A 20,818-nucleotide genomic window follows, 5' to 3' on the forward strand; every position below is an offset into this window, starting at 1 on the left:
TGTATGCTTACGTACGATTCACAGTCTCACTGTCTTGCACCGATGCAAGCTCTTTGCAGCTGCTTTGCATCGCATTCATGTACTTATCCGGTTTCGTGGGGAATCCTTTGATCTACTAACAGGTTGACGCCTAAGTCCTGTCGCTTATGTTCCAAGCGAGATTCGTTGTTTATGCGTTTTTTGTCATTTTTAAACTGTAGCCTTCAATTTAAAAGCGACTACAAGAAGGATATATAAAACAGATGTTTTCACAATATTTTCAACTTATTATAATTATTAAAGGAGAAGAGACCCTTTATGTAAAATAAAATTAAACAGAAATGTCTCAGATAGATCTGGTTTAGATCTGATGTAGATCTGATTTAGATCTGATTTAGATCTGATTTAGATCTGATTTAGATCTGATTTAGATCTGATTCAAATCTGATTCAAATTTGATTTAGATCTGATTCAAAAAAATCTGATTTAGATCTGATTTAGATCTAATTGAGATCTGATTTAGATCTGATTTAGATCTGATTTAGATCTGATTTAGATCTGATTCAAATCTGATTCAAATTTGATTTAGATCTGATTTAGGTCTAATTTAGATCTGATTTAGATCTGATTTAGATCTGATCTAGATCTAGTTTACCAATGTAAAGCGTCATTTCCTACAAAATATCAAGTTGTCTAAAAAATCGAGTCAGCACATTGGAATTTCATCGCAGTAAAAATTGTAAATAAAATGTTAACCAAATCGAAAAGTTCTAATTGTGTTCACGAGGACGTACAGTGCTCCAAATTGTTGCAAAACGCGCACTCGACAAGGGCCATAAAAATAAGCCAAGTAACATAAGCTCCAGGACTTGTGTTCGTGAAGCGAACGCAATGCGTATGCGGAACACATCGTGTGAAACGAAACTGGTGGACGATAACGGGATGAGAAATATAATTTCCTGGAAACTGGTAGGTCACCGTTAAAAGTGCAAGGGTTACGCTACAGCGGGCGATCATTAAGTACGAAGCGTTAATTCGAAACTAAACTGGACGAAAGGGAGGCGAAGATAAGACGAAGCTGCGATGGTCAACCAAGAATTTTGATCGCGATTCAAATTGAACCGATAGTGATACACCGAGAAAAAAGCCGTACGGGGAACGATGGGGAAGATATTTATGGTAATTAAGTAACGTAACCGTGTGCCGCGGGATACTTTCGGTAAATCATTTGTTCGACGAGTTCGAGAGAATCGGCTGCGTTACCCATTACGCTGCACCTCGTCGTCGAACATCTGTTTTCCTCGGCGTAGACAGGATATGGCGATTACACAGGCAGAGATTATGTTAATAGGACGGATGGTAGTGCGATCGTCGGTTAACTGTTACGTTGGATAAATAAGTATACAAATACCGATAGATAGAGTTACACATTGGCGATTCGATATCGAGAAAAGAAAGTACCGTCGGACGATTTAAACTCGTACACTTCGTTTCAATATTGTATGGAAGACACTTGTTTGCCCCGAAAACACCGTCCTTTGTCACACACCAACGCAGAAGTCATCGAAAAAACTCAAAAACAAGTACTACAGTATTCTCTCCATAACTGTCGGAATGATCTCTACAGTATTCTCTCCTAACCTGCCCGAGAATGATCTCTACGGTATTCTCGTAACTGGTGGAGAAATCTCCACCGTGACTAGCAAGAAGACTTCCACCATAGCAAACAGATCTCTACGATAACTGTCTCGTTTTATCGATTAAAATAACACCACGGCCGATATCGTAATTATATCGTGTTCGGTGTCATTTTAATCAGCGAAACGAGATACGATGGATCTTGTCGGTTGCGGAGTAGATCTTTCTGTCAGTTATGGTAGAGACCTCTTCGCCAAAAAATAACCAATAGATTTTTTTTAGTTTTAAAGGCCGAGCTCACGCGAGTTCTTTAACGTTTCCTTTTCAATCGCAACGCTTTTTTTGGAACACCGCCGAAACCTTAGCAACTGTGCCATAACTGTCGCTCGGCGAAATCGAGACAGTAACGGAGAGAATACTGTATCGTTCTCCGTTCGCGGTCGTGTGCGGTTGCGCGCACGGGTTTGCATTGTTCACAATGCGTAAGTACAATCGTCTTAACAGCTCGGAAATCAACACACGGAACTCTGTGTTTCGTTCGTGCGACGAAGCAGCTTCTCTTACGGTTAAAATTGTCCTTTAGTAGCAGGTATCGCGTGTATCGAGTGATATCACAACCGTATCTGTTATTCCTCATAACGGACGGTCATTCTGACTCTCTCTCTCTCTCTCTCTCTTTCTTACGCTCTCTTATGCTTTCTCTCTCTCTCTTTCTCTCTCTCTCTCTATCTTGCTCTCTCTCGCTCTCAACCATCGTTTACTCTTGATGCACATATCTCGATGGACAAACAAGCAACAATCAACCTGTTCGGTCCATCGGCCGTTATCTCGGAAAAGTATCGCGGCCGAAAAAAATTAACAGCTCGAATGCGACTCGCTAAAACATTCATTCACGCAAATTACATCTTATCGGATAAAACGCTCTAGCGATATGACTGAATCTTCGAATCTTGTTCATATTTATACTCGTATTTATACTCGTATTTATATTTATATTTATAGATTTATATTTATATGTATATATGTATAGAATGTCGAGAACTTCCGAGGAAATCGTCAACACGAACAGACGTCTCTCTACCGAGGTACACGCAAAGATCAACGATCTCTTTGCACACGTTTTCTCTCTCACGTGTCATCGTTTCTTTTTTCCGGTTTTTCCTTTTCTCTCCCATCTCATTCGTCTCTTTCTTTCTTTCTTTCTTTCTTTTATCTTTGTTTTCGTCTACGATCTTGGTACACGCGTGCGGCTTGCTCGACGATCGCGTCGTTCACGCACGTTCGAACATTTTTCTTTCTCTTTTTTTCTGTTTTTTTTTTCTTTTTTATCTACGACAGAGCGTTGTTGTAATCCGTTTTTGTATTTTTTCTCTTTCGGTTTTCTCTGCTTTACGTTTGCGTTTGTTCGTTTAAAGAGGCAATCAAGGAGCTCGCTGAGGTTACGAAGAAGTACACGACGCCTTGTCGGAAAAGCGACAATCGATTACACTGGTCGTTAGTGAATGGCTATCAATGATTCAGCAGCGAGGCCAATTAACGATGACGTTAGGAACGAGAGGTCCGCGTTCTTACCATAGCACCAGGCTTCCCGGAATCTCCGGGTTTTCCAGATTCTCCTCTCAATCCCATGGGGCCCTGCAAAACAGAAACAAACGCGACGAATCAGTGGCCGAGTCCCCGAGTCGCGCCGGGAACGCGTTATGGGCCGGGCGAGTTTCACGGAGATACCAGACCATCCCATAATACTATCTGGTTCTTTTGAAATGCAATTTCGAAAGCTCCGCTTTCGTTTAAACGCTCTGACGCGGCCGTTGTTGCCGCGCGCACGCGACTACGCGAAAATTCGAATCGTAGAAATCGGTTCTTCTACTATTTTTAGCAGATCATTTCATCTCTATGCAGATTTTTCGAAAACGTATCGTCGTTACGTTATTAGCAACATTTATTCGACTCGTGTTATTAACGAAGCACGTCGTTAATTGCACGATTGAAAGGAAAGTGCATCGTAGCGTATGCGCGACTGCAGATTGATTTCAAAACGGCCACTTCGTTTTAAGTAACGAGAGCGTCGCAATGTGCGGCTACACTTAACTGCTGAAGAGCAATCTCTGCTGGGTAAAACTGTTCGGTGCTCGACGCTCTGCCACTTCAAATAAACCGTCAAAGGATCAACGATCGAATCGAACGCCGAATTTTATCGTAATTAATTGCTACACGGGTTTTTCGATAAACTGAAACGGTTGAACCGATGAAACTGGACCAACGCATCAACATTCCTGCTTTTGTTTATAATCGCGTACAGAATTATACCTACGGAGTTGTATAATAATAATAATAATAACAATAATAATAATAATAATAATAATAATAATAATAATAATATTAATAATAAAGACTAGATTTCATTCTTCTATGTTCATATTATTGAAATGAAACATGGTAGGAGCACACTGTGAATTTTACACATCCGAGGTAGCCTAATTTCTTAAAATTTTATTATAATAATTATAAGGATGTCTAATTCCTTGAGATCTTATTATAATAATTCTAAAGTAGCCTAGTTCCTTGAGATGTTATTGTAATAATTATAAGGTAGCCTAATTCCTTGAGATCTTATTATAATAATTGTAAGATAGTCTAGTTCCTTAAAATCTTATTGTAATAATTGAAAAGTGGCCTAATTCCTTGAGATGTTATTGTAATAATTATAAGGTAGTCTAATTCCTTGAGATCTTATTATAATAATTGTAAGATAATAGTCTAATTCTTTGAGATCTTATTATAATAATTATAAGGGGACCTAATTCCTTAAGATCTTATTATGATAATTATAAGGTGCAATTATTATTGTCACATATCTCTTTATACACAATTACGTGTCAGAGACAATTACACTGTTTATGGGATGATCCAGTAACACTGACGTCAACTAAAATGTCTCGACAATTAATGTTCAGCACGCATTTCGATAATAATAGTAAATAATATAATTTACTATAATTTGAACAAAGAGAGAGCCTAATTTGTTTCTCGAGCATGGAACGACAATTTCAGAGGACCGAACGAATATCGTTTCACGGATCACAGTGTCCACCGCATGTTTCTGGCCAGCTCAGGCCCAGAAATGGAATGTATTCTGCATTTCGTAATTCTACAGACCTAATCTGTCGAGTATAATACGTACGGGCAGTCCCATTGGACCAGGATCTCCTTTGGCACCCTTCTCACCCTGCAACGTAACAAAAAGATTGTACTCATGAAAATGTTGCCCACTGCACTGTTACGTCGAGCTGATCTGTTACCTTTCTCGAGATTACACGCTCTAAAAGTACAAGTTTCAATTTGAGAACGTGGGCAAAGTGTCTATCTAACTATGAATGTACAGCTGAGTCGAGGGATGTTTGACCATGATCGATTGGCTTGATAAAACATGCTGCATAATGTAGGTCGAACAATGTGCAAAACGATTCACCAAATGGCATCGCGTTTCCTTTATCTCCAGAATTTCTCCTATCTCGAAATTTAGTGTACCGCTGAATCGACAGAGATGCTTATGATCCTAATGGACTAGCACAATGAACATGCTGTTGAATGAATAATTGAGTTACGAATCTTCTCATAAAGGTTTACCATATCGTTCTCCTCAATCCCCATAATTCTTCGTATCTTTAAATCTATGCACAGCAGAATTGAAAAATATTTGATGGGCATCGATTAATTATCATACTGTAGAATAACAATTGAATTACTTTTGCCGAATTAGTCTTTTCCTATATTATTTCCTATTCTGTTCTTTTTATTCTATATTTTATTTATTACAATTGAATTACTTTTGCTGAATTAGCCTTTTCCTATATTATTTCCTATTCTATTCTTTTCTGATTTCTGTTTTAGAATCTGTTCTTTACTGAGATCTATTCTATTTTTTATTTATTACAATTGAATTACTTTTGCTGAATTAGTCTTTTCCTATATTATTTTCTATTCTATTCTTTTCTGATTTCTGTTTCAGAATCTGTACTTTTCTGAGATCTATCCTATGTTTTGTTTATAACAATTAAATTACTTTTGCTGAATTAGTCTTTTCCTATATTATTTCCTATTCTATTCTTTTCATTCTATCTTTTATTCTTTCCTATTTTAAAAGTTCTCCAACAATATCTGTGTGTTTATTAGAATGCTGGATTAGTTTTTAGAACGTGTTAAAGTTTCAATCAGCAAACAGTTTCAATTAGCTTGCTTTCAATTGACAAATAGTTTGTGTATCGGAAAAATGTCGAAATAAACTCTTTTTAAATGCTCAGATCAAGTTGAAATTGAAATTATAGCATATTCAATAAATATACAATCGTTCTTAGAAATTTGAAGGCGTACTCTACGTAAAAAGATAACGCTCTGGTTACGGAATTTCATAATAAACGATGATTACTGACAGGATCGCCTTTGGCACCATCGTGTCCTCGATCGCCTTTGATACCAGGTGGACCCTGAAGCCCGGGAGTGCCAGCTGGACCGGGCGGTCCCGGCGGTCCCATTATCTGTGAACATTTCAATATCGTTAAGTATTTAGGAAAGTTCCCTCGAACACCTCGATGCCAAATCCTCTTTCGCCCCTCAACTTGTGCATTCCATTTCGGTTTCTAAATGTTGCAATAAACGTTGATTCTAGTCTGAACACGCGGCGAATTTGGAAACTGACGCCGACAATTTGTTATTTGTTAAATAAATATTAATTGACTATCGAACCTTTCGAATCTGTGATTCGCAGCCTGCGAATTTTATGCATTTAGAAAAAAGACTGGGTGGTTGCAAATTAAAATAGAAAAAGGATTACAAAAATTTTTAAAATTTTACTGACTTATTTTCAATCATTTGAATACACGCGTAGAGCAAAAATAAATTGACATTTTGCTCGTCAAAGAAATACACCACAATGGACACAGTGATTAATTTAAATTGTCCGGCGGAAATAAGTGAAAACCCGAGGATCTCTTCTGCAACTATTTCTGAGGGGCGTATGAGGGTTTAATAGAATGAGGTGAGAACGAAATGAAAGTTTCAAGCGTTCTTTTTCCTTTTTTTTTCTACTCACCACTTCGCCGGCATTCACTTCGAACGTGCCGTCTCCCTGTAACGAATTACACGGACAATTACACGCGAAGTCTCTTACACGGAAATTCTCGATCGAAACGCTTACGGTTTTTATTAACAAATTCGTGTCTGATGGTACGCACCTGTCTTCGTCTAAGCTTTTTGTATTTCTGTTGTCGGACACCGGATGGCGCGTATCATGAAAATAGAGAACACATAATAATTGTGAAATCGTTCGATAGCAGTTCGAATTATCTGTTCAGTTTTTTTTATTTAGTTGGCTGCTTAGCTTCTTTTTCTTCTTTTTATTTCGATCGAGGATACAGTAAAGTAAATATATTACGAGAATCTGAATGCAGCGGCGGATTATTTTCAGTCGATTACAATTTTTAATACGAGCAACCGATTTTTTTATTTCACTTTTGTTCCTTGCAAATTGACTGGAAAAACATTTATTCCGAATGAAGACCTATGGCACAGCGTGCAACACCCGGTTCCTCGATTTATGTAACAGATACGTTGCAGAATTTTTTGTTTTACACTCTGCGCGGAACCACGTAAATCATTTCTTTTCCGTAAAAAACGTCTGACAAACGCACGGTACTAAATAACAATGTACAAATAATATGTCAAAAGAAGGATACGTATACGCGTTATACACAATGGCCTTTAAAAACGTTTGTACACGGACGAGAATAAAGATTATTCAATAATCGGAAATGTATAATAAAATTTGTACAATTCAAATTCTTTTAATAAAAATGCGAAGTAATTAATATAATTATATTTAGAATAATTGATATGATTATATTTGAAGTAACTGATATAATTATATTTAAAATAATTGATATCACTATATTTAAAATAATTGATATCATTAAATTTAAAATAACTGATACACGGACGAGAATAAAGATTATTCAATAATCGGAAATGTATAATAATTTGTACAATTCAAATTCTTTTAATAAAAATGCGAAGTAATTAATATAATTATATTTAGAATAATTGATATGATTATATTTGAAGTAATTGATATAATTATATTTAAAATAATTGATATCATTATATTTAAAATAATTGATATCATTAAACTTAAAATAACTGATATCATTACATTTATAGTAACTGATATCATTATATTTAAAATAATTGATATAATAATTATATTAAAAATAATTGATATCACTATATTAAAAATAATTGATACCATTACATTAATCATTACATAATTGATATTCTTATAGTTTATAAAAAATTTTATGTATAATAGTTTCAATTACACTTCTATCATAGTTTCTATAACTGATCAGAAAATGTCTACTGCCCATTATAGATTGCAAAGGGATGCTGTGGGATCAACTCACCGATTCACCTTTCTCTCCTTTTTCACCTTTCGATCCTGGGTAGCCCTGTTCACCAAACACACGTGAGTAACGTTCTCCACTTAATTCAATCGAATGGAAACCGATAACAATCGACTTTTAACACGTTCACCGCCGTACGAAAGATTCTCCTCTAATTTTCGACAAACGATGGACATTCAAATTGTTGTAGCTCGTAAAAAAATTAAAAAATCGTACAACAGTAAATCTGGACTAATCTACAAATCTGTGATAGATTTTTTTTACGAAAGCTGTTTTTCTTAACGATTTCGGAGAGGTTTCAAGTTACAATTTTGATTAAATTACATTCTGGTTTTCCGATTCTACGATCGCCACGAAAAATTTCGATAATTGCAGGCGGCCGTAATTTTTCGGCTGAAAATTGTACTTTGAAGGCCGGATGATTTTTAGGGCTCGCGACTCTGCAGTGAACGTGTTCGATTAATTTACGTACCGGAGGACCTGGTAAGCCTGGAGGACCCATGAGGCCAGGTGGTCCGATGTCACCGTATTCGCCTTTCTCACCTTTCGGACCGGCGATACCCTGAACAAAAGTTGGTCGCAAATTATGTGTAACATGCAGTGGAGTTTCAAATCGCTGGAAACCGATGAAATTATTTGGTTAACCGTGGTCCCATCGGTCTCTGTTCCAATAGATCGATGATTTTATCTATGAAACGGTGACAGTGTCGCCGATCGTAATTGAAACGCATTTAATCATTAGTCGCATAATTCTAGTTAAAGCGGTTGAACGGCATTTCCGGTTAAATTAATCAAAAGGTAATACCAGTGCAAATAATAAAACAATAATACCCGTTGAAATAATTAAGAGAGCTGAAATGATCAAAAAATAATTCCGACTAAAATAATTAAAAGGTGAATAACAGTGAAAATAATACAAAAATAATTCCCATTAAAATAATTAAGAGGTAAATATACCGGTTAAAATAATCAAAAAATAATTCCGGTTAAGATAATTAAAAGGTACATATAAAATAAAGTGTAAAATAACGAAACGTTAATATCAGTTAAAATAGCGAAACGGTAATTTCAGTTGAAATAGTGAAAACTTGTGATTCCGGTTGAAGTAATTAAAAGATAATTCCGGTTAAATTCGAAACGCATTTAATCGTTGGCCGCAACTATTTAATAATTGAATTCCGATTTTAATCGTTAATTGCGCTCGACATTTAAATGTCGTTTAATTGCGCGTCGCGATTAAGGATTAAATCACTACTTTGGTAGGCAGTTAACGGCTAAAAGCGCTACGGTTTTCACCGTCAATCCGATAATTGATGCACGATCAACTGTTGAAATTCTTTCTACAGCGAAATGAAATTAGTATTATGTGTTAATGCTTCATTCAACCGTTGGCGGTTAACTTCCCTTGATGGGCGATCGTCGATTAATATTATGAATCGATTGAATTCGTCAATGATTCATTTTCTTTAAAATGATTCATATTAAAATAAACGTGCAAAATATTAGCAAATGCGAAATAATTAATAAATTATTTGTGCAGTTATTTAAACGATTTTCTAATTGAACGAACAGTTCCCAAATAAACTATTAATTTAACTCGTAATTTGTTATCGATCGTTTAGAATAAAATATGCACAGCTCCGTTCAGGATCGTCGAAGGATATTCGAAATTGACAAAAAAGAACACCTGTTCCCCTAAAATGGATCGCGCTTCTCAATCTTTTCCTCCGAAGACCGTCGTCGTCTTACAACGAGTTCTCCGCTATAGTTTCGAGTTCACTGTCTTGTACGAATATCCGGGAGGCTGGCAGACTCGTTGGAGGTGCCAAGAAAAATGGCAATCAGTAGGTGCTAAGTCCGTACAGCGAGTAGGAGGGTGGTAAAAATATCTCCCATTTGAATTTGTCAAGTATCTCGCGCGTGGCGGCAGCTGCGTGCGGTCGTACGTTGTCATGAAGGAGGGCAATGTCGGATGACGAATGGTCGCGACTGCTATTTTGTATCGCTTCTCGAAACTTTCTTAACGTTTTACAACGCTCTGCGCGGTTTATTGTTGCGTCGCGATGGAATAGAGAGCTTTTTACCATGGCGCGGGCAACAAGTACCAAAACGCGGACTTTGCACATGACGGGATTATTAATGCGTTGCAGAATGTTGTTTCGTCTGTGTACGTGTACAGTGGTGTGCGTAATTATAGACGTGACTATAAGTATCTGTTATTTTGTCAATGATACGTAAATGAACAATTAACAAGATATCACAGCTGCATTTTTCTATTTTCTATTGTTTTCATTTACTATCGTTCCTAATATACAATATTAATAATGTATATAATACATGTGTACTATATATAATGTTTGTAATATTTAATATATTTATACTATATCATATTTCTTATATACAACGTATTTCTAATATTATTTCTAATTATTCACAGCACTGTAGGTGCTCCTTCAACTGAGACACCCTGTATATTTGAAAACAAACAATTACATTTCTAGTTTCTACTTCTTTTTAAATATAGAAATGCACAAAATCTCAGCTAAAAGAGGACACCTACAGTGTGTGTGTGTGTGTGTGTGTGTGTGTTGCGGATAATTAGAAATATAATATATATTAGAAATATATTACTCATTTAATATATTAAGTATTATATATTACATATATTAGAAATATTATATGATAAATATATTGAATATATTAAATGTTATATATTAAATATTGTATATTAAATATATTGAATATATTAAATATTGTATATTAAATATATTAAATATATTAAATATTGTATATTAAATATTATATATTAAATATACTGAATATATTAAATATATTGAATATATTAAATATTATATATTAAATATATTGAACATATTAAATATTATATATCAAATATATAGAAATTAGAAATATACAAATATTATATTCAGTTAAGCGATTCTTTAGATATCGGCAACAAACGTAATTAGCTTGATTCGATAATTACGCACATCACTGTACTTATCCGAAACAATTCGGACAACGCGGAACTCCATTCGAAACCGACTCCGACGAAATTGTTTCTATGCATAATTTACTTACTGGCAATCCTGGCGGGCCTTGGATACCGGCTTCTCCATCCGTCCCGTTCAGGCCAGGTGAACCGGAAGGTCCTGGCTCTCCTCTTGCTCCTGAAAGTACACAGTTCTCCGCTAGTATAACAGTTCGCCTCATTCGCGAGCGATGCTCGATTTTAATCCCCAGTGATTAATGCTGTCTATTACTCGCGGCCGTACAGACAACCTTTAGTTGCGATTAATGCAGAGACTATTAATTATCCCGTTAATAATTTTTCGGCTGCTCCGCAGATCGCATTCACTCGCTCGCCATCCATATTGCGCCAGTCACTCGAGAATATAAAAAGAACGCTTTTTACCATTGTTATTCGAAGCGCGACGACGTGTTTGAAGTAACCAAGAGGTAGGAGAAGTACAGCTTGTAAAGGAGCGTTCGCGTGAAAATTCTGCTGCATACGTGTCCGGCGAATTTTCGTCGGAACTGTTTCGAACAAGATTGCGAGTCTTGATGAACAATTGCGATCCCCGACCGTGATTGTGCAGGGTGTTTTTATTGAAATAAATGGCGTTTTATTATATATGATATATATACGAAATATAATATATAATTATATTATATCATTATATAGTATATAATATATATAAAATATAATATATAATCATATTATATTATAATATATAATATATAATATAAATAATTTAGATAAAAAAGGAGAATAGTAACAAATTTATTATCATTAAACAGCGAAAAATCAAGATGGAAGAGTCAAATGACTGTATACAACAGTTACGCACGGAATCAATGAGACAATGCTACGAAATTATTTTCAACTTGTTATAAACGTGAAAAATATACCAGCATTATTATTTAACTGCTGTTTGTTACAGTCGAGGCAGAGGCATTCTCCATAAAGATCCACAGTCTATTCAGCACAGTTATATTTAGAATACCGGTTCTCCATGACCGTTTTAACCAAAACCTTTGCATCACAGTTATTAACCCTTTGCACTCGGATGTCGCCGATAATACGGCACTATGTATTCATGTCGAAGTGGCATTCCTCTTTAACTATGATTTCTTTTCCACACTGTGAAGTAATCACGCGAAATATACGAATAAAAGCGTAAGATCTTTCATCGACAAATTCTTGTATTCACAGCAGTGCAATCATTTTTCTTTCAATTCGATTTTGTACTGCAAAATCACGAGTTCTGGATCCATCAGAAAAATCGTCGGAGTGCTAAGGGTTAACAGTTATTTTAACACTTTGACGGCCGTTCTTGTTAACAGAATTTATCCTGTTTATATTATTAATCGGGCCACCCACACGCGGTTTAAATACTTATTCAACAGAATTATTAAGAATTTAGCTTCCGAACGTTAATTTTATTATTCATTCTAATCCACTGTAATTTCTTAATATGCCTTTATTATCTTATTATTAAGATTCGCAAGAGGTAAAAGAAAAACGTAGAAAAATGAAATCGACGTCGCACAACATTGCCTCGCGATTTCACTAAAATCGAAATAAGTAAAAATCGTCGAGATTTTCATGCGCGGCCGTCACAGTGTTGACACGGTTTTTCCCACGGGCCCAACGTGTTAGGCAACCAGCAGCAGTTTTCAAGAAGTGTGAATCAGAAGAAGCCGTTACGTTGTTAGGAACGATCGAGAGCTCCCGTACACATAGAGGGGACACCTCCGTCGAGATCGGTCACCGTTTTCGATCGTCGGAAAGGAAGGAAAGCAGACGAACACCGTCGTGATCCGATTTTTCCTTTTCATCCCGTAGAGAGGAATGGCTCGTGGAAAATCTACCTGGTGAGCCTGCGTCTCCCTTGGCGCCCTTCTCGCCCCGGTAACCCCGTTCACCCTTCGGACCCGGTAAGCCGGGTGGGCCTCTCATCAATGCCAAACCGCTTTCACCCTTGAAACCCTATAACGCAACACTGTAAGGTCAGATCCAACCAGGTCCTCCGTCTCTGTTTAATCGATTCATTTACTCTTTCTTTTCTTTTCTTTTTTTTTCTTTTTTGCACGATCGGTTTCCCTCGCGCGCGACGAAGCGTTAAGCGCGGTTCTTTTTCTCCCCATAGGAAGGACGGAGATCAAGGAAGGGATGTCGGTGTTTCTCGTCGGACACTATCTTTGTTCTCACGGCTGGTTCCGGCACGGTTCCACACTTTCTCGACTTTTCGGCGCCAGCTGCCGGGAATCTGGTCCCGTTCCATCCCGTGCGGCGCTTGTTTTCTGTCGCGTCGATTCTCTCGGATCTTCTCCGAGCCCGATGGGCTTTTGAACTTCGTGCCAGGACCAACCGGTTCGACTACCGCTACGATAACAACACGAAATCTAGACACAATAATTAACACTCGATCGACAACACGAACAGAATACACTACTGGTTCACATGCAATCGATTACAACGGGAGCGGATGTTAGTGGGATCAAATTTAGTAGAATACTGGAAGCTATCAGAGTTTCTCTTTCTCCTTCTTTCGTTGGCCGTTTCTTTAGAAGTTCTCTTAGAATTTTGGTTTTGCGGAGCATTGGCGGCGGTTTCTCGTCGTTCGAAGCGAGCATTTTTAGTTTTGCTTTTCAGCGACGTTTGAACAGAAACTCGACGAGACATCGTATTTGTTTATTTCTCTGTGTTAGAGATAGTAGAAAGTAGAAATATACAAGTACGATATTTTGTTAAGTTTTATATTAGAGAAATAATAGAATATCGAAATATACAAATACGACATTTTGTTCAATTTTATATTAGAAATAATAGAATATAGAAATATACAAATACGATATCTTGTCAAGTTTTATATTAGAAATAATAGAAAATAGAAATGTTCAAATACGATATTTTGTTGAGTTTTAAATCAGTAATAATAGAAAATAGAAATTTGACACTTGTCAATTTTGCAGTTGAATTGTAGCCGAATTGTTTGTTACTCTATTTCCAAAGACTAACAGAAGAGTTAATTGTCTGTTAATTGCTCTATTGCACCATAAAACCGAAATCCATTTTCTACAATCCTTTCAAAATAAATATAACAAAATCCTGCAAATAGTTGCTCACCTCAAATGAACATTAATCATCATTAAGCTGCGGATTTTATGCATTTATAATAAAAATGATCGAAACAGTAATTCGTGTATAATTTGAGACACTGCTGCATTATTTCCAACCCATTAAAATTATTTACGAAACAAATTATTTGACATACTATGTAAATATTTTATATATTATATAAATATTTTATGTATCATGAAAAAATCCGCATCTTCGATCAAAGCATTGCCTGGTCGCCAAGAAACAGTTTCAACAACACTTTCCCTCGAAATCGGGAGAAAGAAAATAGGAGAAACAAAAGAGTGGGGACAAATTAAAATATTAATAAACAAAAAAAAACAATGTACATAAAAGTATACATATAATCACGGTATTACGCGTTGGACTTGGCGGTGTAAAACACGTTGTTGTTACACAGATGAGTCGCAAATAAAGCTACATACTTTAGGGTCTGTTTGATACTTACGCGACAATTGCAGGCTTGCATCGATCACCGGTGGATAAAGTTGCGAGAGCCTCAAAGCCAGTAGTAGTAGTAGTTATTAGTTATTAATGATTTGAACCGACACACAGGGAAGAAGTAATGTGGTGTTACTTGCTACATTAAACACAAATTAGTTATCAAGCTACGTACACTACGCCAGGTACTACTGACTAATAGTAAGCGGTCAGTCTCGCACACACACACGCGCACGCTCTCTCTCGCTCTCACTCTCTCTTTCTCTCTCGCTCTCACAGCTTGCCTCACTACCCCTTAACCCGCTGTCAATCGTTCGCACACCACAGCTGCGCATTTCTCGAATCAATTCTTCGAATTCAATTTTATTCGAATAATAGTTCGAATTAATTCTTTGAATTCAATTTTATTCGGATAATAGTTCGAATCAGTTCTGCGAATTCAATTTTATTCGGATAATAGTTCGAATCAATTCTTCGAATTCAATTTTATTCGAATAATAGTTCGAATCATTTCTTCGCATTCAATTTTATTCGAATAATAATTCGAATCAATTCTTAAAATACAATTTTATTCGGATAATAGTTCGAATCAATTCTTCGAATATAATTGTATTCGTATGATATTTTGAATCAATTCTTCGAATACGATTGTATTCGAATAATATTTCGAATAAATTCTTCGAATACAATTTTATTCGAATAATATTTCGAATAAATTCTTCAAATACAATTTTATTTATTTCGAATATTGTGAATGAATCAAAATTGTGAAAAAAGGAATCCAGACTCATTTTCTTCACATTATTCCAATAAATATTTCGAATATAATTGTTCGAAATTTTATTGGGATATAATGAATAAATACTCCGAATAAAATTCGAATAAAATTTTATTCGAAATATTTATTGGAATAATGCAAAGAAACCGAATCAGGAGTGCCCCTTCTTCAGAATTTTGGTTCACTTAATAAATTGATTTGAAATATTTCTCGGGTAAAATGCTATCCGCTAGAATTTATACGAAACATACGAATTACTCGAATCAAATTCGATTCGATGAAACTTCATCGAAACGTTGCTCGAATGAAACAATATCGGAATAATGCGCAGCTCTGTCGCACACTCTAGCACACTAACAAGGAACACGACACAACGACGATTAGAACTCAGTCATGGTCAAGGCTGAATATTAATTCGATTACTGCGACACAGGAACTGTGGTCCAGTTCTTTCTTTTTTTTTTAATCGGGAGAAGACGCTAAAAAGTAGCAGTGTTCGCCATAATGGCCGGCTACTCCGTTCCGGTCTCCTAATTTCTTGACGAACAGGAGACGAATAGACAGTTATTTTAACAATCAGCGAATCTCGCGTCTCTTCTTCCGAAACAAGACTACGAATGTCGACGTTATTTTGCCGCTGCGAGCTTCCTAACATTGCGGATCTAACACGCTGGTCGAATGTAACCCAATCGCTCGTTCGACTTGTCGTTGATCTAGAATACTTACGGTCAGGACCATAATGCGGTTTTTGCCATAATTTAGGTATTATTATTATTACTATTTTTTTTTTTTTTAAATAAGAAAACGATACAGCGAGTCTGAATAAGTAAATCGGTAGTCGCTTCGTCGCAGATGTTTCACGATTCGAGGTCCCTCCGAAGAGGACCATTCTTTTCTCTCGCCTCTGTTCAGCGAGGACTCGAGGTCTGTGCGCGCGCGCGCCCTATCGTCGTGTAACAGAAAACCGGTGTCCCGACAAAGTAGATAGGCACATCGGACAAAGCAACAAGTAGATATCGATTCACGAACGTGTTATTTGCTGCCACCAACGTTTCTCTATCGTAATCGAGGAATCGTAATTTCCATCGTATCCGTTCCGTCTACGCGTCGTTGCACCGCCGCGCGACAAAATGGCCGAACGACTTCTCTTCGTTTTCTCTTCGTTTTCGAGGCGAGCGCGTACCTTGCGATAACAATGTTTTTGCTCGGTAACAAGCTGCTTGCAACTTTATCGGAGAGTTTTCGATGCCCGGCGCGACGAGACGATGGTGCTTCGTGAGAATTTTTTCGTCCGACTAATTCTTGTTTATCGTTTTAAAGAAATGTTCTTTAGAGAGATTCTTATGCAACTGTGCGTTCAGATTTTTCAATGATCTTTGACATAAATATACATTTTTAATTTAGTATAATTGAAATACAATGTAATTGGATTGCAATATAATTGAATCGCAGTGTAATCGAATTGCAACGTAATTGGATTGCAATGTAATTGGTTTACAATGTAGTTGAATTGCAATGTCATTGGATTGCGGTGAAATTGAATTGCAATGTAATTGAATTACAGTGTAATTGAATTGCAATGTAATTGAATTACAATGCATCTGAATTACAATGCACTTGAATTACAATGGACTGGAATTACAATGCATCTGAATTACAATGGACGTGAATTACAATGCGCTTGAATTACAATGCATCCGAATTACAATGCATTTGAGTTACAATGTAACTAATTTAGCACAATTCTGATCGTAGCTGGCAACACTTGAGCAAAAGTTCATCGTTCTAACGTTTTCAATAAGTGAAACTTCTATTTCTTACTGTGCCTCCAAACAAAAATCTTTCAACTATTGTCTCTCTCACGAATTTTTACATCATTTCATTCTCAAACTACATCGACTTCCGTCTTTCTCGTTCAGATAAAACATCTTCGTTCTGCGCTAAAGAGGTCAATTGTTCAAGCAAGAATCTCAGACTCTAAAATTCATCGATTAACACGAATCTCGCGAAGATCGACATTCGAGTTCGAGAAACATTCCAGCTACCATCAGAGTAAACAATAACTGAATAAACTCCTAAATACAATTAATTGAAATCCCTGAACGCGTTTGATTCTTCTACGAACACTGCGACAATAAAATAACCGATAGAAAAAAGAACAAAATTATATAAAATCGTTCCACATCGTTTCATCGCGCACGGAATTTCTAAGAAAAAAATGCCTAATCCGCGATGTCACCGCCCAATCATCATAATTCGCAGCGGCGCGGAACGTTCGCGCCGATTCCACGAGAAACCGAAGAGATTCTTCTCGATTCTGTCGCGGGTCGCACGATCCGACGGTAGCAAGGTCACGGAGAACATTCTTCCACGCTCGACACGAGATCCGATCTCCGGATCGCGATCATGCGATCAGAAAATTGCGACTCTCTCCCTCTCTCTCTCTCGTTATCGTGTTCGAGGATCGTTCATTCACGAAAGTGAAAACTCCTTGAAAGAGAGACCGTACGTATTCGCGTTCGTGCATTCCGCGGCGAAGGAATCGCAGTTGAACGCGGTCGTGGATCGTATCTGATCGGAGCGTGGCGAAGAACGTTCTCCATCCATCGTCGGGCCGAAACGACGATGCAATTTAACGGCTACTTGTTCCAGTACGCTAAACGAGAAGAAGCAGGTGACTTGTACGCCGTGCGTGCTGCATGCTTGCATGCTCACGTGAGAAAATCGTGCATGTGCTTTTCGTGATTTCTACGTAGGCGTTCCGAAGCATGAATGTAACTGTGTGGTCGTCGTGTCGAACAGTGTCGTAGGTATGTATGTATGTATGTATGCATGTATGTGTGTATGTATGTATGTATGTACTCCGGCTGCTTGGCCTTGATCTTTCGAACAGATTGCCTCTATCGATGTAACGATTACCGGCGAGATGTAACACACGACGCGAGAACGCGTCTCGCGCGCGATTTTCACGGATCGCTCTCGATATATATATATACGCGAAGAATTGTTCGGCCCTCGTTCGTCCTTCGTTTGACTCCGTTTTAATTACGCCCCGGATCCCACGGATTCCGATTGCAGGCCCCGAAGAGAACACGCCCGGATTACGTTTGAGAAATCGAAGAATTCCAGGGAGATGATGAAATCGATGTAACCCGGCCGATATGCAACGAGAACTGCAGTACGGGAATTTGTCACAGTGATTGCGCCTTTAATCAGTTTTGATCACGATGGCTCGAACGATAGCGAACGAAGGGAACATAGCGGAAGATCAATATGATGGAGAGGTGGATAGGTAGTTTGTTCACTACTTCGTCGAAAATGAAGAATTCTGGGTACGTGATTAAACTATTACACGGTTTAGGTATCCTGCATGATCAGCTTTTGATCATGCAGATCGTAATGATAGTTCTGGGGAGAACATAGTGGAAGATCATAGTACGATAACGTAGTGGAAGATCAATGCGATGGAAGGATTCCATAGTCAGGTCTGTGAATGAAGAATTCCAGCAAGATGATAAAATCGAAACAGTTTAGTCAATAGAACGGAAACTGCGAAATTAGAATTTTTTAGCATAAGTGGCTGCTGTTTTGGCCACAGTAGATCCTGCAAATCTTAATGCGATTTCAGAAGAGGTTACAATGGAAGATTAGTATGTTAGAAAGATAAATCATTAGATTTATGGATTCTTTTCTAGAATATTGAAATGAATAGAATTGAAATTTGAATAGAAATGAATCGAATTCTTTTCTAGAAAAAATTGAATTGCGTGATTTAATCAATGAAGTTAAAGCTGGAGAGTTGAAGTTAATCACAGTAATTACTGTTTGAACCATTTTAGATATTGCAAATTCTAATAATGAGAGCAGAAGATGTTTGTGATGGGAAGCTGAATGGTTTGATCTTCTGGATTCCTTCCTTAAAAATGAAGAATTATCGAGATAATTAATCAATAAATCCAAAGCAGAATTGCAGCATTCAATTATACTTTACACTTCAGATGCTTCAAATCTCAATGAAAGTAGAACACGATGGAAAGTTGAATAATTTAATTTTTCGTAACCCTGTCTAAAAATCGAAGAATTTTCTATCACGATAATAATCGACTAAATAGAAATCTACTCGATCGAAGTGTTCAATTCTTCTATTCCATTTCGAATGCCCCAAATCCTACCAACACTAGAAAATCAATACAACGCAAATCTAAACAATCAGACTTTTTACAATCCAGTCTGAAAAATACAAAATTCCATCGATACCTTCACCGACCTCGAATCTGCAGTACTGAAGCACATCACAGCGGCCCATCACAATTCCCCTCTTCGTCTCCCGGAACGAACTCTACGTTCTAATTTCCATTAAAAATCAAAATTCCGTTCGATCGAAACAAGAATCGCGACGCCACGAACAAAGCCGACGCATCCGCGAACAAGACGATTCCAAGAGAAAAAAGAAAACCATAAGTTCCGCGTCGAGTTTGCAGGAGGAACGAACGAGAGTGAAAAAAGAAATGATGGGACAACGCGAAACAAGAACAGTGTGATGTAACCGTCGTGTGACAAAAGGAAAACGGTTTCGGATAAAACCGGACCGTGGGGTAATAAAAATGTAAAAGATCGAACGCGACGGAGTCGAGGGAGATCGCGTCGGCCACGGTAATCGTAAGCGGGATGGAACAGAAAAAGAGGTGAACGACGATGGTGGTTGGTTGTCGTATTGTTGTATTTGTTGTCGTAGTTCGTTGTAGTTCGTCGTAGTTGTTCGAGAGAGAATAAACGGTATTAAATGTCCCAGCCAGATGCATGCGTTCCACGTGCGAAAAAAGAAGCTGCAAAACGTTTCCATCATGCGTTACGTATGACAGGAATGTGGAACGTAGACCGGTGGAGGTGATCCCTGGAAACGGTGCTTGAAACATGGATCGGGTGGGACAAGGGTGTACGCAAAAGTACGCGCTGGTAGGAACGTGATTTCTTTTCTTTTCTTTCTTTTTTTTTCTGTCTCGTTCTCTTCCAGAATTTCGACGGAAAGTTGGAAGATTTGTTACGGGTGGTTGTTTGGTAGGATGAAGTGGTTTGTACGGTTGATTTGGTCAGTGGTCGTTCGCCGGAGGACCTCGCTGAAGCTTACCCTCTTCCCTGGCTTTCCCTTGATACCTCTCTCTCCCGGCTGACCGGGTGGTCCCATCTGGCCCGGCTCCCCCTGCACGCCCTGGGGCCCTGTGGTGTGTACATCACGTGCATAAAATAAACCATGACACACGTTCGCTCGCGCACTCGCGTGTTCGCTCTCTCTCTCTCTCTTTCTCTCTTTTTCGTTCATTCTCTCGTTCATTCTTTCTTTCACTCTCTCTCTCTCTCTCTCTTCCGTTTTCTCGGACT

At 37.6% G+C, this 20,818-nt stretch overlaps 1 protein-coding gene across 20 annotated transcripts in view; it reads right to left on the reverse strand.

The window, feature by feature from the left end:
- The window catches only part of LOC117227218 (uncharacterized), a 286,153-nt gene that overhangs the window by 25,268 nt on the left and 240,067 nt on the right, over positions 1–20,818 (reverse strand). For 17 of the 20 annotated variants that reach the window (XM_076518516.1, XM_076518502.1, XM_076518501.1 and 14 more), the window contains 10 exons: positions 20,568–20,656; positions 12,951–13,068; positions 11,157–11,245; positions 8,548–8,637; positions 8,076–8,120; positions 6,852–6,878; positions 6,710–6,745; positions 6,051–6,155; positions 4,802–4,846; positions 3,190–3,252 (listed from right to left, as the gene is read on the reverse strand). In XM_076518516.1, the coding sequence (XP_076374631.1) occupies positions 3,190–3,252; positions 4,802–4,846; positions 6,051–6,155; positions 6,710–6,745; positions 6,852–6,878; positions 8,076–8,120; positions 8,548–8,637; positions 11,157–11,245; positions 12,951–13,068; positions 20,568–20,656 (707 nt within the window). Of the gene's footprint in view, positions 1–15; positions 3,253–4,801; positions 4,847–6,050; positions 6,156–6,709; positions 6,746–6,851; positions 6,879–8,075; positions 8,121–8,547; positions 8,638–11,156; positions 11,246–12,950; positions 13,069–20,567; positions 20,657–20,818 lie in introns of all 20 variants that reach the window. The other 3 variants (XM_076518503.1, XM_076518520.1, XM_076518519.1) reach the window with 3 other exon arrangements.

This window comes from Megalopta genalis, chromosome 2 (assembly GCF_051020955.1).
Source record: "Megalopta genalis isolate 19385.01 chromosome 2, iyMegGena1_principal, whole genome shotgun sequence".
Taxonomy (NCBI): Eukaryota; Metazoa; Arthropoda; class Insecta; order Hymenoptera; family Halictidae; genus Megalopta; species Megalopta genalis.